This window comes from Pelmatolapia mariae, linkage group LG5 (assembly GCF_036321145.2).
Source record: "Pelmatolapia mariae isolate MD_Pm_ZW linkage group LG5, Pm_UMD_F_2, whole genome shotgun sequence".
Lineage (NCBI taxonomy): Eukaryota > Metazoa > Chordata > Actinopteri > Cichliformes > Cichlidae > Pelmatolapia > Pelmatolapia mariae.
Window position 1 is genome coordinate 8,142,391 of NC_086231.1, and position 24,426 is coordinate 8,166,816.

The 24,426-nt window shown below is 38.0% G+C and overlaps 3 protein-coding genes and 1 long non-coding RNA gene across 4 annotated transcripts; 1 reads left to right on the top strand and 3 right to left on the bottom strand.

Moving 5' to 3' along the window:
• Window positions 1-5,627: 5,627 nt before the first annotated feature.
• Window positions 5,628-9,742, top strand: LOC134626947 (uncharacterized). Its single transcript, XM_063472851.1, has 6 exons — window positions 5,628-5,938; window positions 6,490-7,086; window positions 7,214-7,324; window positions 7,572-7,633; window positions 8,605-8,865; window positions 9,146-9,742. Exons 2-6 carry the CDS (start codon window positions 6,498-6,500, stop codon window positions 9,182-9,184), a joined length of 1,062 nt encoding a protein of 353 aa, XP_063328921.1. The 5' UTR covers window positions 5,628-5,938; window positions 6,490-6,497; the 3' UTR covers window positions 9,185-9,742.
• A 2,049-nt stretch (window positions 9,743-11,791) lies between these two features.
• On the bottom strand, window positions 11,792-13,832 carry rplp2 (ribosomal protein, large P2). Its single transcript, XM_063473532.1, has 5 exons — window positions 13,712-13,832; window positions 12,417-12,540; window positions 12,293-12,341; window positions 12,106-12,201; window positions 11,792-11,924 (listed from the first exon to the last, which is right to left on the bottom strand). Exons 2-5 carry the CDS (start codon window positions 12,537-12,539, stop codon window positions 11,848-11,850), a joined length of 345 nt encoding a protein of 114 aa, XP_063329602.1. The 5' UTR covers window position 12,540; window positions 13,712-13,832; the 3' UTR covers window positions 11,792-11,847.
• A 1,036-nt stretch (window positions 13,833-14,868) lies between these two features.
• On the bottom strand, window positions 14,869-16,551 carry LOC134627452 (uncharacterized). Its single transcript, XR_010093904.1, has 2 exons — window positions 15,635-16,551; window positions 14,869-15,524 (listed from the first exon to the last, which is right to left on the bottom strand). It is a non-coding gene; the product is annotated as an uncharacterized LOC134627452 (long non-coding RNA).
• A 337-nt stretch (window positions 16,552-16,888) lies between these two features.
• On the bottom strand, window positions 16,889-18,675 carry LOC134626948 (adenosine receptor A1). Its single transcript, XM_063472852.1, has 2 exons — window positions 18,323-18,675; window positions 16,889-17,533 (listed from the first exon to the last, which is right to left on the bottom strand). Exons 1-2 carry the CDS (start codon window positions 18,673-18,675, stop codon window positions 16,924-16,926), a joined length of 963 nt encoding a protein of 320 aa, XP_063328922.1. The 3' UTR covers window positions 16,889-16,923.
• Between the last annotated feature and the right edge of the window lie 5,751 nt (window positions 18,676-24,426).

Genomic DNA, 24,426 nt, shown 5'->3' on the forward strand with positions numbered 1-24,426 from the left:
AATAGAAACATGATTAGCTTTTCCTTTCTATTGGCAAAGCTTGTCACTGGATGGAGAAATTCTAATACTGTGTGCCTAACAATGCCTTTGACTGGGATCGTTTCTGAAGCAAAAGCACCAAATTAAATATGCAGACCTTATGAATCATTTATAAGACTATCTATCTTGGCTTCTAAGGCTAGGCACTGACTATTTAACTTGTTTTACTGTCCTATACAGTCACAGGAAGGAAACATTTTCAGTTGGTATGTGTAAACGATATCAAGGTATTATGAGTGTAGACTTTATATATCTAATGCATTTTCTGTGCTAAGTCTTGCCTCCATCAAAAAAGTAGTTGCAGTGTTTTCATGCTGAAACATACTGACTGTTTTATTACCGTCTGTTTGGAGTCCTGTTCGTGTCTCTAGTTAACACTCAGGTCAGCGGGCCACCATTCTGCCCCACTGATCACTGATTGTACAGTGATAGCCCAAAGACAAGGTCTGGTAGCATTTTAGCATTTAACAGACAGGTGGCTCTGGCAAGGTCAAAGCCAATGTGAGGCTATCATTTATAATTCATTGGGTGTTTAATGAAGAGATCACATCTATCCTGCCTTACATAAAGATTCACCCCAAGAAATCCATTCAAAGCAGATGGTCCAGTCACTGTGACCCAGCACACTGTACTGCACCCCTTAATGGATCTAAAAATATCACTGTTGCATGACTCTGTTTATCCTTTTACTCTCCAAGTTAGTGACAAGCTCTGTCTCGTTGCTTTAAAAGAAAACAATGGACTGGTCTCACATGAAAGCTCAGACAATGAGTCTCATATCAGTAGATTGGGTTACTGTTTTGTCAGCAGACACGTTAAGCCAATTTCAAAGCTGCACAGACAGCAGACTGTAGTTCACACCCTCCTGAGGGCAAAGTCACTTGGACCTCTGCAGCTTGTGTTTGTAATAAAACTCTAAAAAGTCTCCAGTTTCTTCCAGTGACTTGGATGCTGGAACAAGCCCAGTAAAAACAATGCTTGATGACCTTGTTGTTATAGAGTTTTGATCAAAGTGTGAAGGCAGTGCTGCAATGAGTGGCAATGCAATCCTCACAGCTTTAATATTGATTAAAGTTCTGCCACGTTCACCTACGGTATTACTTGAATCATTGATTCTGTGCCATGAGTTTGCTGACTGAGAACTTTTAGACATGGCTTCTGCATTACTCTTATAGCTTCTTTATTAACTAAAGAACTAATATGATGACCTTAGAAAAACAAAACCAAAGAAGAGCTGCTTTATAACAAATGAGCAGTAGATTTTTGGCACAGGACAAACCAATCTTGCAAGGTACTCCATCTGCTCTCTCAGCACTCGAGGATGAAGAACAGACAGGTGGACGTACACCTCTTTTCAGTGGAGAGGGGATCAGGCATCCTGACGCTATGTGATAACACGGTGCTCCACAGATGGGGTTTTGTTGGGAAGTCCTTTCAACCGTTTTGTTGTTTTGTTTGTTCACCTATGCTGGAGATCATTTATGTTACATCTAAAATGTAATCATCACACATGAATCAACTTCTAGGTAATAATTAAAGAACCTCATATCTCATTCTTCCTTATTTGGATAAGGCTGATGATATTTTATGTTTCTGATTGTCAATAAATGTCATTAAAAAATTAAAACAATGAAAGGATTATAGTAAATGTTACTTAATATCATAAGGTAAAGATCAGATATCATTTAACATAACCCAAACAATTCCCTCTTAGCAAGACTTAGCAACACTCTCTTATATAAAAGTGACGTTATTTCTGGTACTTTCTGAATCCTCAAAGTTTGGCATTTAGCGACCACCATCTGGGTTTTATGTAGCCATGTTATGAAGCGACCATATTTATGTGAGTTGGAGCTAACTAATTTTTTACGTTAATATTAGCAAATTTAATGTTAACGTAAAAAAAAAATAGCAATTAGGAACACCGCAACCAAGTAGTCATCCCTACAATACTTCTTCGAAGTCCACCAGCTGGGGCGTTGTAATGCGACTAATGTAAGTCTAAAGTCTTGCCCACAAGAAAATATCAGGGACAGACATGTTTGCAAATGAGAATTTTAAGTCACTCAGAAACAAAACATACCCCAGCGGACTTTAAGCCTGGATTATAGTTAGTTGCCGACACAGTCACGGATAGCTCAGCGCATGCGTAGTTGGCGCATTGTAAGGTAAATTATCCACGGACCCTTCCACTCACCGTCCGTTGATGAAATTTACGTCACTGGAACCCAAGTGGACCCCCGTGGACTCTGGGACACGGAAAGTATAAAACTAGCTTTAGACTGTATAGGATTAACGTGTAGACACAGATCTCTGCTGATTATTCATTTTTATTAATTGACTAGTTCATTTCAAAAATGTAAATATAACTACATTATATAACTACAATAAATTATAAACAAAAACCAAGGCAAAACACAACGAGGTGTTGTGGATATCTCTATATACCAAGGAGTTTTTTACATTCTCCAAAAGGAATAGAGTGAAGTTTACACATACATGTGGTTTACACTTTTTAAAATAAAATAATCCTAGACTTAAGCCCAACCCCCTGGTGTTTAAACTGTCTGTCTGTAAGGGGTAGCCAATCAGAAGAAAGCTGATTTCAAGGAAAAATGTCCTAAAGGGAAAGGAGCTTAAACAGCTGTTTCAAGCATCTTACAGTATAAAATGAGGGTCTGCTTAATAAAGAAGATTGATAAGAATTAGCTTGACCTCTGAGTTATGCAAAACTACTTTAGTGGAGTCCAAGAATTAAAAAAATATTGAGGCAGAAATGGGCAGATTAGGTCCACTTTAATTTAAATAGATGCGTTTTTAAAAACAATTTCAAGGATGAGGAAAATTAGCAATAGCAACTAAATTGTTGTTATGCCATGCTGTAGATGTGCTAGTTTTGGGCTCATAGTTAGCCTCAAGTGGCCATTTTCATGAAGCTGGCGGTTTATGCAAAATACACTGCTCTACTGAATAACATATATAAAAACAAATAAATTATTTATTTCTATTTTATTCTTATTTACTAAAATCTGTAGTCTCCAACTGTTAAGATCACTGAGCTTTGCAGTAAAATTGGATGTACTGCTTAGATTTATGTCTTAAGTGAACTGGATTTCCTTCCCCCTTTAACATCTATAATAACTGTGTTACACATACCTGTTTGTATTTCCTTCCTGATTCAGCATTTTTAGTATAAGGACTTTGTTTCAGAAACCTCTTAAGTTGTTAAATGACATGATGATGAACCTACATAACTCAGTTTCACTTTCTGGTGGCTAGCTTTCAATGCATCGTATACGCTATTATACCATTTAATCAAAAAGCCTCTAGGGTGTATTGTACAGCAGTATTATTGGCTAGAGACATTAATGTAATCACTGTATGCCCTAGTATCTGTTTATATGTGTTTTGTTAGCACAGCTCTGCATTGCCTGGGTAATACTCATCTATCATTTTAAGACTGGAGAGTCCCTATAGGATGAGTAATTATTCAAACAGATAAAGATTTACAGCAGGTAAACGCGCTGTGGCTGCTCCGCTGCACTGCATCAGCCCTGGAGGTCAATGACCAGACCTTGTGGGATGAAATGTGAGTCTCACATTTGTCCAGCTTAAGACCCATGAAAAATGAAAAAGGTGACCTGAAGTATCATGTGGGACCAGACAGTAATGCATTGCCTTGAAGACCACATGGTGCTTTGCACATCTGCAACAGCCAGGGTTTTTCATAAAGTCGGGTTAGGGATCTGATGCAGTCTGTTTGTGAAAAATTACTGGAAATGATGCAATCATAAAGGCACAGTTCTGTGGAACTGAAAATGTCACGCAAACATGTGGATACCAAAAGTGAAACTATTTTGTATACTGTGGAACAACAAATTATGTAGGCTTACCATATTTTTGAATGCAAAAATATAGTCAAATTTATCATTAAAGAAAACACAACAAAAACAAACCTTAATCTGTAAAGGTAACAAGTGAAAACAGCATAAAATAAATATAGTATAGTCAAGCAGACTATTTGTGACTAAATTTGTGCTGCAGCATGGAATAGCATGAAATGTATGAATACAAAAATACATACTTACATATGTGTATTGAGATTAAATACTTATAAGAAAAGCAGGGAAATAATGTAGACAGTGAAAGTCTCCAGAACATGTTTTAAGAGGGACACCCAGTGGCTTCACTTTGGTACTACAAACAGTATAAATGTATCAATCATTCCACCCTGGACAAAGAACAACGTGCAAAATTGCCATGACATTCATGCACATGGTGAGTCTATGTACCACAATGGTATCCATAACTTTTGTGTGAATTTCTTTCCTGTTGTTCAGATTATGTAATAACACACCGATGAGCTAAAGGCTCATAAAACATGATGTAGCTTAGCGGCATGAGAGGCTCCAGTTTGGGATTCTGTTAATCTTTAATCGCCTATACAAAGAGAAAATTCAGTAAGGTTATCAGCAGCCTGCAAAATTACCATAAAGTTAAATTAACTACCCTCTAAATTACTTTCAACAGAAACTGAGCTCTATAACCTAGACCACCATACCAGTAAAGCACAGGTATTTGATTGTTGTAGGACACAGAATGGACTATGCTTCAGTATAGAGAAACTCAAAAACTTGCACAAATTAAACTGATATATGACGTGGTTTGAAACCTTTTCTTCTATTATAAGATCAAATGAAGGAATCTATGGGGCAATTAATCACTGAAAGATTATTAAACTACTGTCTCCTGTTGTGTATCTGCCACTAACATGCCTTAACGTTGCACCTTCTATGGACTTCCAGTAAATCATCCAGATAGCAGACTACTGATAAGAGTCAGCTGCAGACAGAAAGACTGTTGATAAGTAAGCACATAAATAAGGGCTAGGCATGTTTTACAATTAAACAAAAAGAGTTTTTCTGATCACAACCACTTCCTGGAAATATTTCACCGCAATGCATAACAGTGCTCTATGCTTGGAAAACTGCAAGGTAAAAGTTGTGATTACAAAATCCTGGGAACTGTGTTATCATATGTTGTCATAAGAGCATCCAGTCAGTTTATGGGAATAAAGGTTTTAATGAAAGCAAAGAAAAGCAAATGGTGCAATCCAAGTGAAATGTTAGAGGTGCTCGGTTTTAAACTATAACAACAAAAAATAAATTCTGGAACATTTGTAATATATGCTTTAAAAAGAGAGTGGAAACAGTGAACAGTACAGTTAATATTGATCGTTAGTTAAGTAGTTTCCTTGGAAACGAATCCCACCACAGGACTAAAGACATAGTGGCAAATAAATGAGAACAATGTTATTCCTCTACTACTACTACTACTACTACTATTGCTAATCATAATAATAATAATAATAATAATATTATAATAATACAAGTAGTTTCGTGATTACTTTTCCAAGACATCTGTATTAGAATACATAAAGAGACAGCCACATATTATCACAAATCAAGAAAAACACGCTTAAGAGTGGTTGAATGACCTAAATATAACCAAAAAAATCACTACGATTACGTCATTTTAAAAAACGTCGCGTTTTGTACTGCTTCCTCTAAATGCAGCCTCTGAAAGGAAGCAAAATGTCTTCCTGTAAAAAATTGGCCAAAGCACCCGGTGGATATATTGTTTTACAGCAGAACCGAGAGCGAGGGTGAAACTGTAAACACACGTTGAGTCTGACGTCGGCTTTGGACACGAATGCAAGCAGGAAGACAGGTGGTGTTTTCCCAGCTTCCCGCCCACTCCGCGAAGGAGTTAGGAGGAGGCTTTTTGAGCAGGCAGCCGGACTTTGGAGCCATATAAGTTTTTAAAAAGAACCGTGAGTGGTGGTAGCCAGACTTGCACAGATCCTTGCAGAGATTTAAGATATTTGCGGTGTGTGAAGGTGAGTCTACATTTTGGCCTACTGCTAATGGTACTAATGCGCTTCTTCTTGTTGTTTTGCAGTCTTTCTTCTTCCTCCAACTTGTTAATGGTATAAACCGCCTCTACAATTTTACTTGTAGTTTCAAGTAAAACATTTAACGAACACTTAATAGCAACCTGGCTTCAGAAAGTCCCAGATTCGTATTTGTTTTTCTGTTTAGCTTTCGGTTGTGCTGTTGATCAGATAAGGGAAGTTAAATATCTCCATACGGGTTATATGGAGCTACCTACTATTATTTATTCCAATTTAACAACAGACTAAAAAAAACATTTGCCATCTTAGTTGCAATTAATGATTATTGTGCCGACTACTTTCTTGCTACATTTATTAATTTGAGGGTCTAAAATTGTTACAAATGTTTACATTTTTCTCAGTTTTGTTCAGTTTTGTTTTGTTTGTTACAATTGAGAAGATTGTACCATCCATTGTCAGGTCATTTTGATTGAAATCGTATCCTTCAAAAGTGTTAAGGATGTGTTGTATATGTGGTGTTGTGTTTCACCTTTCAGAGTCCAACATGGAAACAGAGAAGGAAAAACAAAGGCCTCCTAACAGCCAGTTAATTTCCGTGCCTCCCAAGGATACAGTCCGTCTCCTGGAGGTATACGTAAAACGTAGCCTCAGCCTAAATGATGGCACTCATGGGCTTAAAGTGGCTGGGAGGAAAGAAAAATGGGTGACGGTGCCAAAAAGACAAAGACATCATTCCAGCGACCCCTCCCTTCACTTGGCCCCTTCACTTGAGAATGTGGATGGCAAAGAAATTGATGCGTTCTCTCCGGTCGAACATGTACCAAACCAAACCGAGAAATGTCCCGAAGAACCAGAGAAATCGACAAAAAAATCAAAGAAGATCAAGAAAACCTCATTTTGGAAAAATATAATTGGCTTTTTCACCCGGAAGGACAATGAGGATAAAGACGATGAGCAGGACAGTCCACCAGACATGTCCAATTCCTCTGAGACAGTAACTAACTGCTTGCCCATTACACCAGTCACTTTACCAAAGAAGTCAACAAGAAAAAAGTCCCTAAGAAGAAGATTCTCAAAAAGGCAGCTATCTCTGACAAAATCAAACAAACCTGCTGACATCACTGGAGTTGAAGGTATGCCTGTGGGAGAACTGACCTTATTTAATAATCAATGTCATTTTTTTACATTTTTATAGTAAGCCAAATCACTGGAGTACAAAAAAAATACACATTTAAAAATAACCCAATCTTCATTTTGCAGCTGTTGTCAGTGTAACACCAACATACTCTTATTATGAGAAGGTGTCAGAGGAACTGGAAAAAATTGTCCATGAGGTCAAAGAAAAAGAAGAGGTTGCACCACTTTCAGATGGTAAGAAACTGTTTAGTTCTCTGAATTTAAGTCATGTACATGTCAGTCTGAAAATACTTCAGTATTGGCAACAAATTTGATGAAAGAAAAGTAAAACAACTCCTAAACCAAATGGAAGGTTTGTGCTAAAAATGTAACTATACTATACACTTAAACCCACATTGTTACATGTAGCAGACTGTGGTGTGAACAATGTTGTGAACTGCTCAGAGCATTAATTACACTTCTTCTTTCTGTTTGGTCTCAGAGGAAGTAATTAACAGGATCATTGCTCTGATGAAGGAACAGGGTGATGCCATAGATGTCAAGGTTGGTATTAACTGTCAGTCTTGGAAAAATAAAAATATTGAAATACTTAATGTGAAATAGTCGGCCTGTATATAATGCCTTGAATTTAAATTGTTTTTAATTACACAGATCAAATGTGTTTTAACAGAAAACAAAAGCTAACTAATAAATCTCAAATTATTATAAAGATAACCATTACCAACTCCAGTGAAAAAGTACAAACTCCTTCACAAATTCATGTTCAAGTTCCTGTGTTTGTCTGCACTACTTAATGGGTTTTTGTGAATTTGTCATGGGCATTTACTCCTGCATGTTTTCTGTTTTTGCAATAAGAATAGTAGTAAACGAGGCCTACATGAGAACAGGAAGAGGTGTAAAGTTAAATATGCAAAGTTCTACTTAGCAGCATGTCAGCGCATTTCGAAACTACCGTTGTTTTTTTGTTTTTTCATACAACAGGTTCACACATTAAATAAGTATGGCTGCATTTGACAATGCAAACTATTTAGAAATGTGATCAGGCATAAATACTAAAGATTTCATGACTACAGCTTCATAAGTCTGAGGATTTGCTGCTTTTCTTTGTATTATTGGATCATAAATTGTTTTTGGTATATTTCAAAAACAGTTGCACATGTAAATATGGCCTTTAGAGATAGTATCCACATTTGAGCTATGAGCATTTTTAATTTTCTGACATTTTATAGACCAAACAATCAGTACAAAGAGAAAATAAATGGGTTGCTAATCAATAATGTAAATTATCATCAGTTGCACCCATCATGAATCAGACTAAAAGCTTTCTGTTCTGTCAGCTACAACTAATGATTATTTAGGCTTCCTGATAAGATAGCCTTGCACTCTATTAAATTGTAATTGGCTTTTTATCCCATTTTGTATAACTGTTCAGTAGCTGTTGACTTCATGTTTATTTTAGTAAATCAAAAGCAGATTGTATTAACGGACAGTCCTCTTCTCCTTATGTCTTACAGATGAAAGATAACCCCACCCTGAGCTACTTCTTTCAGCAGATGACATACTCTTCCTTCCAAAAGCTTGCTGATGCATATGTTGAGAAAGAAGGTTCATCGACCCAAAAACCTCCAACTGTCTTACCAACAGCACCTGAGCTAGTCAAACTGGCCTTCACACTCGACTTCACGGCCAGGATAGCCGGACTCTCCAAACAAAATGTAGGCCACATTACTGGTCTGGGAAACCGTTATCTACAGGACCGATTTGAATACAGACAGGTAAGAATCAGATGAAATGGAGAGAGATAAAGCAAAGAGAGTAAACATTAGAAAGAAACAGCTTCCATGTGTTGTTCTCATAATAATGAAACCATGTTATCAGTTAATTATTGATTAAAATGGGAATGCAAATGTTCCCTTGCTTCAATATTTGAATGTATATCCCTAATATATATGTATATCCCTAAAAAAGATGCTAAATATAGTGTACGATATTGTTTATTTTTAAAAATGACATTGAAAAAGTTTGTTTTATTTAAACTCTTATGTTCTCTTACAGGCATGCACAGATCATCCATGGTCTGACAGTGATGACTGAGAAGCAGCCAAGCAGAAACATAGCTGCACATTAATTTTTGACAACCCCTCTTAGCACTGCAGATGTGGTTAAGGATGCATTGCACACCTGAGTTCCTTTTTACAAAGGGGCTAGCTAAGAAATGCTTTAAGCCCGCAAAGAGACACATGCTGTAATCTATGTTATGTTTTCTTAATATTGTTTTTGAGTGCTTGTTAAACTATAAATTTGCAACAGAACGACTGATGAGAAAACTGTTTGGGTGTTGTTTGACTGCATGAGTGTTGTCTTTCACATTAAAGTTCAACTGAGATATAAGTAAACTACTAACAAACACAGCTGGTTTCACAAAACGAAAAAACTGTGACATTTTGCTAGGTTGAATTGTGTATATGAATTTGTAAAAATGTGAAAGATCAGTGCAATTTTTTATGTATAAGCTAAACAACTTGGTGCAAGGTTCTTGAATATTTTGGTATTCTAAAATGTGACTGATGTTTGTTTTTCATGAATGCTGGCATTCATATTAAATACTAAAAAGATGTTTATATTTTTTTCATTGAGAATTGATGTATATCTAAAGGCTGGCTTAATTTAAGATCAACTTGACAATAAAAACAGCAAAAATTACGACTTGCATCTCCCTTAATTTGTCGGAAAAATAATTATTGTGAAGAGTATTCAAAAAAATTCATTATCCTTCCACCACCTGAGAAACAGAAGAATGAAGCTAATAGAACAAATCAAACATCAGCCTGAGGCTATTACATACCTGCCCAAACCTGTTTAGGAGAGGCTAGAGATCTCTGTTTATTCCTGTTAGGAAGCAGGCTTCAAGAAATAAAGCCATCAGCTTCTGACGTACATGGGCCACACCTCTTAACCTTTGAATTCAGGTGTTTTCAATCCCATTGCCACAGCTATATAAAATCAGGCACCTAGCCATGCGGTAGACCTTTCCAAACTTCTGTGGAAATAAGAACTCACCGAATTCCAGCATAGTACTGTAACGGGAGTTGCTCGTGTAGGTATAATGTGCAAGTGGCTGGCTACTTTTGTCCATACAATGTATGCAGCTGCAGGTTGACTTTAGACATGACCTCATGTCAAAGTAACAAAAACTTAGAAACTGTTCTAACAGATGAACGCAAGCTGAAGCAATAAAAAGACCTTGGGTCAGCCACACCTTTGTGTTTTACAGCTAACATATAACAACATATTTTAAAAGCTGTACAACCCTGACAATAAAACTGACTTGTTAAAACTACTGCAATTATAAATAAAGTATGTTTTCATCAGCTTTGCAATAAATAAAAAAAGCTTTACATTGACAATTCAAAGTGTATAAAAAATCTGTATACATTTGATAAGAGTTTAATATATTTGGAACAAGCAAATATTAAATGGAAATCAACGGTCAATATGATTAATATGAAGTGCTATGACTGTCTCAGTATCCTACTAAAAATAATGAACATGTGTGATTTTGTGCTGTGCTCTACAAAAAACGAGAAAAAGATAAATGGAACTGCATGATGAACACAACAGAGTGATAAGTGTTGTGTATGACATGAACCTCTGAGATCTAATTTAGTGAAACTTGAAGCAAAGTAAGCCCACACATCAGCGTTAATTCTTTGAGTAGTTAGTCATTTCAAAGGCAGCTTTAAGAGATTAAGTTGCTTACTTCGTTGACCTTAATTCGGGTATCTTATGTAAGGCAAAAGCAGGATGTGGAAGATGGCAGGTAGTGGAAAAATCCAGGTCACAGTTGAGTGACTATTTATGCTGTCATGCAATTCAAAAAATCAATTGCAAAAGATATATTGTGATGTGACTAATGACTCACTTCTAATTTATGCTCTTGCAGCATTTTGGCTTGTAACAGGGAAACCACACAGGTAATCAATGACAGGTCACTAAGATGTCCATCCATGCCGGCTCCATTACTATTCAGCTTGTTGGGCAGTCAAACATCTTTACAATGGGAAATAACTATTGAGAGCACTGAACATTACACTAGCTGTTGTTTGAAGCACATTACCAGTCTACTGACTCTCCCATCCGCCCCCCCCCCCTTCCCATTGATCCTGTTCTCACAAGTCTTGCAGTAATTTTAAAAACTAAGAATTGTTGTGTCTGTATAGCTGCATTAAAAATCATACAATTTATAATACTATCAACATTTCATTGGTATTTTTTCCCATGTTCCAAAAAACCTGTTTCACAAATTTCTATAATGTTTTGTTTTGCTCCTTGTGACCGAATTGTTGTTACAGGTCATTTGTTTGTTTCCTAAACCTTAAACATACCAGTTTCAGTATTGTTTTTTATTATTTTGTGTGGTCAACTTTGTCTGGTCTGGTTCATGGACTGTCCCTCACTCATACCATTATGTGGTTTCAATTATCTTACCAACAATACGACAGACAGACCACACGGAAGGTCTGGTTTGCCTAATGATGACTGGCTTCCTAGTCTTGTCTATTTTTAACATGAAACAAAAGCTTTAGCGTCAAGCCCCAGACACTTCAACTGTAATATCTTTGTGAATGATTACTTTTGCCCAGTCACAATTAGGTAAGGGTTATTTAAAATAAATATCAATTAAAGGACAGTAAGAAAGGGTAATTTTGTGTAAACCTTTTACATTTTTATTGCTTTTTAAACACAGAGAAGGCAGATTAATCAAAGAGACCAAAGCCCATATCTTCGTCGGACTCTTCTGATTCTTCTTTCTTCTCTTCCTTTTTCTCTTCCGCTGCAAACAACAAGATGTTGTTTAATAAAAAGATAAGTACAGAGAACAGTTACCAGCACTGAGATCCAACACAGCTAAACTTCTTCAACGCTAGTACAACATTATCATCCAAACTTGCAGAAGCTTACATTTTCTTCTTTAAACTTCACTTAGAATGACAGATATATAAATATATACATACCAGCAGCAGGCGCAGCCCCAGCACCTCCACCAGCGGCAGCTGCAGCAGGTGCCGCCACGGCACCGCCTGCTGGTACGGAGGCTAACTTAGAGAGGCCTGTGGAAGAAAAAAGTGATACACAACTGTTAGCCAGCTCCAGTGTATGTCATCTTGACCTCTGCAGTTATTTTCAAAGAAGGGCCTTTACCTGAGTTCACAACTTCATTGATGTCTTTACCATTGAGCTCACTAATGACCTGCAGAGAAGGGACAACTCAGCCACGGCACATTTTCAGAGGAAAAAAAAAAGGCTCAACGTTTTAGCAACAAACCTTATTTAAGCGTTCATCATCGGCCTCAATTCCCACGCTGTCCAAGATGGACTTGATGTCCTTGGCAGAAGGACTGGCGTTTCCACCGAGAACAGCCAGGAGGTAAGCGGCCACGTAACGCATTCTGTAGTGATAACAAAACAGAAGTGAAGAATCTGTGTGCCAAGTTACAAATGTAAATTGGATAATTTCATTTAGAAGACCATCTCAATATTCCGGTTTGTGTTACAGTTAGTCTTGATGGCCTGATGATTTTTTTTACATTAAGTAATTAGCAGGAAAAAATCATGAGATTAATTTATAATTAGATAACTTGTGTATAATGAGCATTGGTGCTGCTAATTATATTACTAAAGAATGGTTTAATAGAAGATAAACAGGTAAAAATAACAACAATTTCAGAAAGCCTAAGTTTAACTGTATTTCTTTTCTCTCAAAATAGGCCTGTAGAGGGTGACCACGCATGCAAACATAAATAGTCCATATATACAGTTAAAGCAGTGCAAGTCTTTGCTAACAGAAATGTCGGGTTTTTGCTGCCCCTATGATCGACAAACGTGTATTTTATGCACTACTAGCTGGTTAAAAATATGCTAAATCATAGTCTTGGCAATATTTCTTTGAATGGAAGGCCAAAATACGTTAGATTAGCACCTTTCTTTTTTTAAAGCAGGAACAAGTGATTTCTAAATTGTATTTTCATCGAGTAGTCTGACATTCAGAAATACTCCAGGTTTGCCACTAGGGGGCCGACACGCACCCTCGGTAAACTTATTTATAACTTTATTTAAGGACAACGATGAGTACTTTCATAAAGCAAAAAACTGAAGTGCACCCAGAACTATTAGTAGTTAAATAAGAATATTTTGCATTCTCTGTTGTTTTTAAGATTCTACTTTGAGTCTTTAAATACGTTGGGAGAATCCAGGTTTAGCAGTTTAGCTATAGTGTAGCTAATGTTTTACTAATAAAAATACCAAACATTACATACGGACAAAAACCACCATATTAAATATGCAGGTCGCTGTTCGACTTTGTATTCAGTGCCAAGAACACATGGTGTAACAGCCTCTATGCTGGTGTAAACCATGTAAGCTGGGATACATCAGTTGGGACTGACAGAGGCAGCATGGCGCCCAGTGTTTGTCTGTAGCAGTCCTCCATTACTGACAGTAATTTAGTCAACAACGACACATTTGTTGCCGATTAAAATAAACCATCAAACACGGGTCACCTTAAAAAATCACAATGAGATACAAACTAACATATATAATGTGACGGATATTTGGACTTACTTTTAAGTCTAAATAGACACGAAACGTCGGTCACGCTAGAAAATCCGGAAGAGGAAGAGAGGCGGTACCGGAGGTTGTATGAGATGGAGTGCGTCGATTTCATTGGTCTGCTTGATGACAGCTTTAAACGTCAGAATCATTGTTGGACTTGGATCGTGGGTAATGTGGTACAGAATGAAATCAAGCGTCTCACTGACCAAATAAATCGGTAACAATTATTATAAGTTAAATATTAAATACATGCTGGTCTAAACTTTCGGATCTAAAGACCACTGTACATTTATTCTGGAAGTGCCCAACTGAGAATAATTTCTGGGAAAACTTTTGTGTTTTTATTATTAAAGATATTGGTGAAAGTATTTTCTATTGTGCAAACAACTTAGGTGGTTTATCTCCTGGAAACCACACAGAAAATGATTTTTGTGCACTGGATCCTTGCTATTATAATTTTACTACTATAATTTGCCAAATTTTACACCTATAAATGTAACTTTACAAGTAAGAAACCATGCTATTATTGATTTTTGGTGAAGAAGTCAAACAATTCATGTTTAATTCAATGGTACAGTTTTGGACCATTAAAAGTATACTATATTTTGAGTTATGCATAATTTATATAGTCCCTTATCACCCTGGCATAGTCTCTTCTTTCTTTTTTATTAGTTAACTAAAATTAAGTTACATTTGTATTCGCTCCATTATAAGTTAATTTTCTTTTATTTATAACATGATTTAGTGGAAACTTTTTATAGCAGAATGACACCTTTCATAAAAATACACTAAAAACATTCTATTGTTGTTATTATTATTCACTTTCCATGTACAGATTGGATAGTAAATTAACTGGCTTGTAACAATTAAGTCACATATCTACATTCAATATTTATGAGTAAATATAAATCAATTCTAAATATAAATAAATAAAAATGTAAAATGATATCTAATAAAATGCATCTAAATGTTAAGGAGTAAAGGAAATTGAGAATTAAAAAGGAATTGGCACCTAAAAAATTAGTCCTTTAAATCAGCTTTACAGCACTCTTCGAAGCATTTACACTGCATGTTTCAATGTTCCAACTTTAAAATATATTAACATATTAATTAGCCCGTAACAGAAACTAACATAGTTATAGCAGTTGTCATTCATAAATCATAGCTGAAGTTAATAATTTTTTTAATTACATAGTTGGTTTGGGGAAAAAACCACATGGTACAAATCATTGAAGTGCATGACAGTGAGACAGCTCATTCAATATGTGTACTTCCATCAAAAATGATCAGAAATAGTGCTCAGGTACTGGTAATATTACAAAAATTCCTTGCTAAGATGCAGACAAAATCTCTAGTGATCTTTTGTGTTTTAAACATTGCAGAAAATACACACAAAAAAGACAAAATCAAGTAATCCTTTCATTGCAGCCTATAGTTCAGCCACCTGCTCCTGTCTGTCCTGCGTGAAGAGCCAATCGAACAAAAAGACCACCGAATCTGAAACAAACTCCACAATCGCATTCACGTTTGTCACGTACCAGATTTTATAGCCACACTCTCCAATAAAAATAACCAAAAAAGTGACCAAAAACCCAAGGAAGATGCGGTCCATGTAATAGTTTGCTTTATCTCTGAAGGTCCACTGCTCCCAAGGTTTTGCAAACTGAGCTTCACGGTATTTGCTAAAGTGTAGCAAGGTATTATGTTCGTCATCCATCTCTTCTTCTGGAGCCTCCAGATCTTGTTCTTCCCCTTGTTCTTCTCCTTCTCTATGAGTGTCAGCCATCTTATAGTTGGTTGGGCATGCAAAATTCTGTTGCTGCTTGAAAATGTTAAAAAAGCAAACGTAAGAAATTATTTTGCAAACGAATGTAGTAATAGTGTTTTGTAGAAGCCATAAATGTTTCTCTAAATACATATGAATAGTCTTACCTTGAGAAGATTTCAGTTTCAGTATGATGAAGTCAAGATAGACACTTCCCACTTACAGCATGCTTTTGCCTCTCTACTGTAGATATTGTTAAGCCAGTGCTCACAGGGCTGTGTGGTGCAAAGGCAGTAAATGCCAGGTTGGTTATGCGGTACCTGCTTCTCTAAGATGAGTGCTGGGGATTAGACCACACTCAGCAGTTTCAAATCCCTCAGCGAGGATGAAGGTTAGAGATGGTAATATATAGTACATATTGACGTGTTTGTGATTGAGAGGCAGAGAAAGAGCGATAATTAAATACCTTTTTGAACCCCATTGTTTTAACACAAAGCCTGGTGTTCTGAGCATATCAAATGGACAATCATTTAATATTCTAAAAGGATTATACCGCTTTTATGTATTAAGTACTGAGTGGATGTAGTCCTGAGGTCAAACTGATGACGACGCAGAACTGATGCGGCTTTAGCAGAAGCTTTAGCCTTGGAGTTGGAATAAATCACTTGAGCATAATGCTCTGTTGTTAATTTCTTCAAATGCGCCAGAGCCTTTTCACCATTCTGCCACAGCTTATGAAATATGGCCTCAACTATGTGAATTCGCTGAGGAAGTCCCTGCATCCTGTGATAAAGACTTATGGCTGAAAGGCTTTGATGTTGGCAGAGTTTTTGTCTCATTTGGTGTAGTGCCTGAATTGATTAATTTGCATTCAAGGCAGAGCCTTTTCATCTCAGCATATATTGAACTGTTTATGTGAAACCCAGAGAACAAACTGCACTCTGTATTGATATTATGCCAGTAAATCTCCTCACTCTTCTGACTGTGTTCATGTGACTCATCAAGCATCTAGTATGTGGTTTTCCAAATTCAATCTTTGCAATGAATCTAATCTCATTTATAAGTCAGTCGACCACTTTGGCACATATTGCAACATTTGGCCCACTATGGAATGCCACTGGCTTTTGCACAAACATGGATAATGTCCTTGAAATATAATAACTTTGGCGATGTCTAAGACATACCTGCAACATCTCACTGAGTAGAATGTATTTTGTTAAAACTTTCCTCTCGCTGTAACCTTGGTTTATTATAATGAAACTCACAGAAATGTAAATGGTTAAGATATGGGTGTTTCCCAAGACTCAGTGAAGTGCTGTGTTATTCCAGCTAATGGGTTTATTTTCTTTATCAGTTCCATATATCATGTAATCCCATTAGTACTGTTGATATACCATCACTGGAAGCCAAGAACACAGAAATATTGCAGTCCTTTTTATACACTTAAATTCACTTTCTAATTTAGAACTACTGTGCTTGTAGGGTATGCAGTCGCTTCTACGGGTTTACATAACATGCAACGGCGAATGATTTGGATGAGTGTGGCACGGAAATGCTTCATCTTGAATGCATAAACCAGCGGGTTAAGAGCCGAGTTTACATGGGACATGAAAATCCCTACCTTTGAGGCTAACGGATTGATACAATTTGGGCAAAATAAAGTGACGCAGTTCATGATATGTATTGGGAGCCAGCAAAAAGCAAAGAGAAAGACCACCAAGGCCAACGATTTGGCTAGTTTCAGCTCCTTCCGGAAGTACTTGTCTCCATCACAGGTGGCCTCAGCACGGCGGTTAAGTTGCTTCCGTATTACCCTAAAGATCTCCACATACAGAGTGATCATTATCAGCAGTGGTGGTGCCACACAGACAAAGAAATTAAAGTACACCATATAGTCCATCCTTATAACAGCGGTGAATTGGCAGCATATCTCACTGGAGTTGCTGCGGTTTATGGTATCCCGGTTATTCCAGCCAGTCATCGGAACCAATCCAGTGAGGAAGGAAAGAATCCAACAGAGACAAATTGCCACGAACGCTCGCCCATTAGTCACTATGATGCTGTACCTGAGCAGTATGATGAAAAAGAAAAGACAGGTTTTCAATTCACCTAAATGCACATATGAGTACTATAGTTATAGTGTTTCATTGGTCCAATGTCAGCCTTTGAGATTTTTCAAAGAAGTTTTCACAACTGACACTTGACATTAGGATCCAACTGATATATAAAAATGTTGTGTGGTAGACTGCCAGCTTTCATAAAAATGTTACCTCTGTCAGTTGTTTACATAGACAGGAACATTTTAATTTGCTTAAAAGCTTTTTATTTGCATTAAACCTTGCAAAGATATATGGTGCTGTATATCAGTCATGAAGATGGAGAACCTAATTCACTCAATTGAGCACATATTAGGCTCTCTGACTCTAAAGACAATTAAAAAGAGATTGACACCATATGTTCTGCTAGTTCAAGTTCAAAAGACACATGCTATATAATGTGATATCGATTAAAATGTTTGTGAAATACATTTATGCTTATAAGTAGGATGAATATTGTACAGAACCTAGATCAGTGGATGACTAATTTGCATGATTAATTTTGGACAGGAAAGCTGCAATGGACTGGATCAGGCAGTCGTTATCAGTCAAGGAGGATGCTGACATCAGTTTCCTATGGTGTTCTGCTATGAATATTGAGTTCTTCTTAATGTAAACAGATCATCATTTACTACATTGATACGGTAATTCTGAACTTTCACTACTTTATTCCAATCAATTTATTTTTATTTTTTCAGATAAAACAAATAACACTAAAAAACAAACACACAAACAATTGCTTTTAAAGCAATTCCTCACCTGGTAGGAATTTTGACTCGCAGATATCTGTCGATGGCTATTGCCAGTAGGGAAAAGATGGAGCTCTGGGTGATCATCAGAATCAGGCAAGACAGGAAGAGGCATGTGTAGAACTGAGTGTAATATCCCACACTGATAACGATAGCTAGAGGGATGACCAAAAGTCCCACAGCGATGTCAGCCACGGCCAGAGACACAATGAAGCAGAAGGTTGCGTTGCGGAGAGCCCGGTTTTCATACACCACCAGCACCACCAGTACATTCCCCACCACAGAGGCCAGAGCAATAGTGGTCTCAATGGAGATGTACATCATATCCATGTGCTCGTGAGGTTGGACAGGACAGGAAGTCATTATTACACTTCACAGATCCCACTTATCTTAACTCATATTGTAAAAAAATACATTTAGTTCAGACTTCTTTCCATTTATCATTATTTATGCTCCTTACCTGACTGGAGGAATTTCCTATTTGTGCCATTTTGAAGTGAGTGGAGCTTATGCTCATGGTGGCATGGTGAAGAACTGAACCTCAGAATGTCATTCAAGCTCTGGACAGGACTGGATACCCTGCATCACCACTCTTCTACGTTCTCTACTCTCTCGCTCTCACCAACTCACTCTCTCACAAGTCATAAAATCAAGGGGAGGGACTTTGATTCCTGCAGCATCCTGCAGCAAGAGTTTCACTTGCATTAAGTGTGTATCTGTGTGACTGTGTGTGTTTGCGGTTTTTGAGAGGAACTGTGGTCTGTAATAACTGGCAGGAAATATTGTCATAAGGGCGTTAGTAATAGTGAGCTTTAACCTCAAGATGGCTCTGCATTAGAACTCATTTTTTCTTATCTTGTATGGTGGTAAAATCCTCTTTTTTCCAGTTGAGGCTCCTGTCAAAAATTAAGGGTCTTATGTCGAAACTCACCTTGAAACATTAAGGCATGCTTTCATAATGTCTCATCTCTATTACTGCAGTGCAATTTTTTTTTTCAAATTAGCCAGCCCTGTATTGCTCACCTAGAGCTAGTGCAAAAAAAAAAAACTGCCACTCAATATTTATCTGGTGCAAGCGAGAGCACATCAGTCCAATTTTAGCTTTCCTTCACTGACATCCAGTTTGTTCACAAATCCATTTTAAAATCCATTTAGTTGTTTAGTTGTTAGTCTCTTAACAGTTATGCTCCATTTTATCTGTCTGAACTGCTGCACCCATATGTCACTCTCACTCTCTAAATTTTGTTTAAAAAAACAGTTTTACTCCCTGACCTTTGACCCAGTGAGAGATATTAACAGTTATTCTGAGATACTTTTTATGTACTATTTTATTGTTTAACTTCTACAGCTCTTTTGTTTTTCTGCATCTCTTACCCTTTCTGCTTTTTGGTCAGCCCTCTTGTTGTTTTCTAAAAGTGCTTTATAAATGAAGTGGTACAATATGGTATTGTAAAATGATTTACATATATCAGCCTACAACCAAAGTTGAAGTGCTTTGTAGAATGTAATAAAAATCCTCTAAAAAGCACTGTTTGAAAATAGCACAAAAACAAAATGCCAAATGCAAAATTCAAGAAACGTTATTCTATAACAAATATGCCTTTGCCTTTTAACTGAAAAGAGAAGAGAGTAGGAAAGTTTTACAGAAAATACTACTGCAGCAATGCCTGAAATGTCTTGTCTGTAGTTCTGGCTTTTCATGTGTTGGCACACTGGCATAAAGCCTACCTGGCATGCCTTTGACCCACTTTGGATCAGGGTGTGGAGTGCTACATTATCAGCTTATTTTAGCCAGCTTAGCAAAGGGCATTCATAGACTGTATAGGTGGAAATTATTGCTAGCATACAAATACATATGGACGATCTGATATCCCTGTGTTTGTATTGTTCCTACATCATCATTGGTCCAGGATCAACATTGCAACTGACCAATGACATTGTCTGAGCATTCAGTTAGCATTAGTCACAGAGTTTGCTAATGCAGAAATTATTACTAGCCAACATTAGTATCCAAAATTTGGCTAACAGGAAAGCTAAGTTGATAGTATATTTATTATACTGCATAAATTAATAAAGAAAACACCTGAAATGCTTATCATTTGTTTCAAAAGAGAGATTTATATAAACAAAGACACTTTGACAGGTCAAGTTCTCTTGTATTGCTCATTTCACTTACAGATATAATTCCAATCAGTCTACTGCAAATGCCTCTTAAGTTTAGAGCAGCTTAAATGTAAGAATGCACATTTATGTGGAAATAAACTAATAAACATTTGACTGTTTGAAGTTTAAAACACAAACTGTTTCCCAGGTCTTTCTTTTGAACTGCTTTTCTATAACATGAATTACCCACAGGTAGTAGAAAAAACTTCATTTACTTATAAAGCTTAATTTAATTGTCCATCCAAGGATGCAAAGACTTTGGCAGCATTACTGAGCGAGCAATCACTGAGATGGTCTTTAGTTGCTTAAGGAAGCAGATTGAATGTCTGCCCATAAGTATATTCAGTAAGATCACTTCACTTTAAAGAAAGTGATGACTCTGGATGTTGTTTTGGCCAGTTGCCTAAGATCTCAGGCCTGAGTGTATGCATTAGGACATTTGTGAGAAAACACTGAATCAGACTTACAGGCCTCTGTCACTCCATAATCAATCTATACACATTATCAGTACTGAGGAATTAACCGTGAAGGTCAATACAGAGTACTGTAACATAGAACCCTGTTGTTGTTTATCCATATTCTTATGGCAGTTTGCTTGTTCCCTCTTTTTCTCGTGAAACAATCCAGTAAAGTAAATTTAATCCTTAGTGGCAATGTGGTTATTAAAAGCTAATGTAACATGCCTAAGAAACATGTATTTGGTTCCATTATTTATTTATTCAAAGTCATGGTTATCTATCCCCATCAAGTTGTCACACATTGGTTTTACAGGCTTCTTTCTTTGCCTCACACTACAGTTGGATGTCTCGAGACCGGCTCGAGACCACTTTTACGTGGTCTTGGTCTTGTCTTGGTCTTGACGGACTTTGGTCTTGGTCTCGGATCCCTCGGTCTTGTCTTGGTCTCACTGTCTCGGTCTTGCTGTCTCAGATCGACATAGTGGTCGGGAGATTTGGAGTCAACAGTATCCATGACACACAACGTAACGTTTGATAATGTGACATGCGCAAAAGCCCAACTTAATTTCCTTTCGCTGCTCAGCTCTCACACAGTGGCTCAGCTATACTTCAATCCCTCCATATTGTGGCCAATCACATGCGAGGATATAGGATATTATCATTATGTGAAAAACAGAGAGGGTGAGAGACGCGACAATCAAGTGGAGTGTGCGTCTGTCCTCTCAGTAAATGAGTGAGACAGTAGACAGCGGTGAGGAGGGCTGTGCGAGTGCATCGCAAAAACACATAAATATGCCTGACACCCGTAAACGAAGCAGCATCTGGCTGCAGTTTAAAGACTTTTTTGTCTCAGTCTCTGTCTTGGTCTCGTCTCGACTTTTGGCATCAGCTCGAGGGTCGTCAGGTCCTGCGCGGACCAACTGTGTGGGGTGATGGAGCACCTCTTCAACCTGAGCCTGAGGCTGGGAAGAGTCCCACAGCTCTGGAAAACTTCCTGTGTTGTTCCAGTGCCAAAGACTTCACGCCCCAAGGACCTCAACAGCTACAGGCCGGTGGCTCTGACATCCCACCTGATGAAGACCCTGGAGCGGCTGGTCCTGGCTCAGCTTCGGCGCCTTGTGAGCTCATCACTGGACCCACTTCAGTTTGCCTACCAGCCTGGCATTGGAGCGGATGATGCCATCATTCATCTCCTACATCGTTCCCTCGCTCACCTGGAGACCGCTGGGAGCATTGTGAGAATCATGTTCTTTGATTTCTCCAGTGCCTTTAACACCATTCTTCCCTCGGTTCTGAAGGACAAGCTGGAGAACTCTGGAGTGGACCATCACCTCACTACCTGGATTTTGGACTACCTCACTGACCGACCACAGTATGTGAGGACTCAGGGCTGTGTGTCGGACAGGGTCGTCTGCAGTACGGGGGCCCCACAGGGAACGGTTCTGGCTCCGTTCCTCTTCACCATCTACACTGCAGACTTCTCCCACAACTCCACCCAGTGCTTCCTGCAGAAGTTCTCTGATGACTCTGCTATAGTCGGCCTCATCACTGATGGGGACGACAAGGAGTACAGAGGACTGACTCAGGACTTTGTGGACTGGTGCCAGCTGAACTACCTCCAGATCAATGCCAGTAAAACCAAGGAGCTGGTGGTAGACTTCCGCAGGCACAAACATCCTCCACTGCAACCACTGAACATCCAAGGTGTGGACATCGAGGCTGTGGACAGCTACAGGTACCTTGGTGTTCATCTGAACAACAAACTGGACTGGACTCATAACTCAGACGCCCTCTACAGGAAAGGGCAGAGCAGGCTGTACCTGCTGCGGAGACTCAGGTCGTTTGGAGTGGAGGGCCCACTCCTGAAGACCTTCTATGACTCTGTGGTGGCCTCAGCCATTTTTTATGGTGTGGTCTGCTGGGGAGGCAGCATCTCTGCTGGGGACAGGAAGAGATTGAACAGGCTGATCCGAAGGGCCAGCTCTGTTCTAGGATGCCCTCTGGACCCAGTGGAGGTGGTGAGTGACTGGAGAATGGTGGCTAAGCTGTCATCCCTGATGGACAACATCTCCCACCCCATGCATGAGACTGTGAAGGCACTGAGCAGCTCCTTCAGTGGGAGACTGCGGCACCCACGGTGTGGGACGGAGAGATTTCGCAGGTCTTTCCTCCCCACTGCTGTCAGACTCTACAATAAAGACTTTTGCAGCTGATCAAACACACAAACCCACACATGTGCAATAAGACTGCTATATGTGCAATTCTTCTTCTGACGAAGTTGTGTTTTTGTATTTTCCTACTCAGTTGTATATAGTATTTGTATTTCTATTTTATTCTATTGTATATATTATTCTATTCTATTTTATTTTATTCTATTGTACATAGTATTTTATTTTATTTGATTTGATTTGATTGCATTCCAGTGTTTTCTAATTTCTGCTACATAACTTTGCACTTTTGCTGTAACAAAACAAATTTCCCACCTGTGGGACTAATAAAGGCCATCTTATCTTATCTTTGTCTTAGTCTTGACTCGGTCTGTCTTGGTCTTGGTCTTGTCTTGGTCTCGATACCCTCTGGTCTTGGTATTGTCTTGGTCTTGGTTTAGGCGGTCTTGACTACAAGTCTACCTCACACCAAAAGATTGATTAGTATGTTGCCCTATTATTTATGCTGTCTCACATGAGGTACTATGAAAATAAAAAAGAGCCCCTTTAAACTGTGAATTGCACCACAGTAAGTAAGGCAGTTATTCTGTCACGCACATAAAAGTGCAGAGCCCATATTGAGCATACTAAAAATTTCTCTGTAGTGGCGATACATTTATCAAACATAGTGAAGACTTGTTAAATTTCTTTACACAAAATATTTTTGTCCCAATCTGTCACAGGCTGTACAATAAAATCAGCCACCTGATTGCTCCACAACCTGCGTTATGCACAAACCATCATTACCTATAAACAGAAAAAATAAATTTGATTATGGCCTTGCAGGGATCCGCTTCCACATGTGCCACAGGGATTACATGACAGTAACACTTCTATTACCGGTATCAATCAACAAAATTATTCTCAACATCCTCATCAAGCAATGTAGAATTTATTTCACTCTGACATAATCATTTAGCTGGTGTCTCAATTTTGTCTGTATTAATTCATCAGTCTTAACAATTTTCCAGCTCTCCCTGTGATTTTAAATCCTGTCCATTCTGGTCACTCTCAATGAAAACCTTTAACACTCCCACCTGCAGCTCTGCCTCCTGTCTTTCTGTTAGTGGCACTGTCTCCAAACCATACATCAACTAATGAGTTTTCAGGTGAAACACACACCACTAAGTTGGATTATGCTGTAGATAGTAACGTCTGCAGCACTTGAGACTACCATTGTTGTAAGTTGTAAATGAAAATTGAATTGCATTTTGGGGGAAGAAAAGAAAAGAAAAGAAAAGAAAAGTGAAACAAAATAAACAGGTCAAAGTAGCCAATCATTTTAC

What these genes read in the sequence shown, in the direction of transcription:
- LOC134626947 (XM_063472851.1), top strand. Translation starts at nt 6,498, where the DNA reads ATGGAAACAGAGAAGGAAAAACAAAGGCCTCCTAACAGCCAGTTAATT. An exon ending in GGTTGCACCACTTTCAGATG is followed by an intron (nt 7,325 to 7,571) that starts GTAAGAAACTGT and finishes GTTTGGTCTCAG; the next exon opens with AGGAAGTAATTAACAGGATC. An exon ending in ACCGATTTGAATACAGACAG is followed by an intron (nt 8,866 to 9,145) that starts GTAAGAATCAGA and finishes GTTCTCTTACAG; the next exon opens with GCATGCACAGATCATCCATG.
- rplp2 (XM_063473532.1), bottom strand. Translation starts at nt 12,539, where the DNA reads ATGCGTTACGTGGCCGCTTACCTCCTGGCTGTTCTCGGTGGAAACGCC. An exon ending in ATGATGAACGCTTAAATAAG is followed by an intron (nt 12,342 to 12,416) that starts GTTTGTTGCTAA and finishes CCTTCTCTGCAG; the next exon opens with GTCATTAGTGAGCTCAATGG. An exon ending in TGGGGCTGCGCCTGCTGCTG is followed by an intron (nt 11,925 to 12,105) that starts GTATGTATATAT and finishes TGTTGTTTGCAG; the next exon opens with CGGAAGAGAAAAAGGAAGAG.
- LOC134626948 (XM_063472852.1), bottom strand. Translation starts at nt 18,675, where the DNA reads ATGACTTCCTGTCCTGTCCAACCTCACGAGCACATGGATATGATGTAC. An exon ending in CGAGTCAAAATTCCTACCAG is followed by an intron (nt 17,534 to 18,322) that starts GTGAGGAATTGC and finishes CATACTGCTCAG; the next exon opens with GTACAGCATCATAGTGACTA.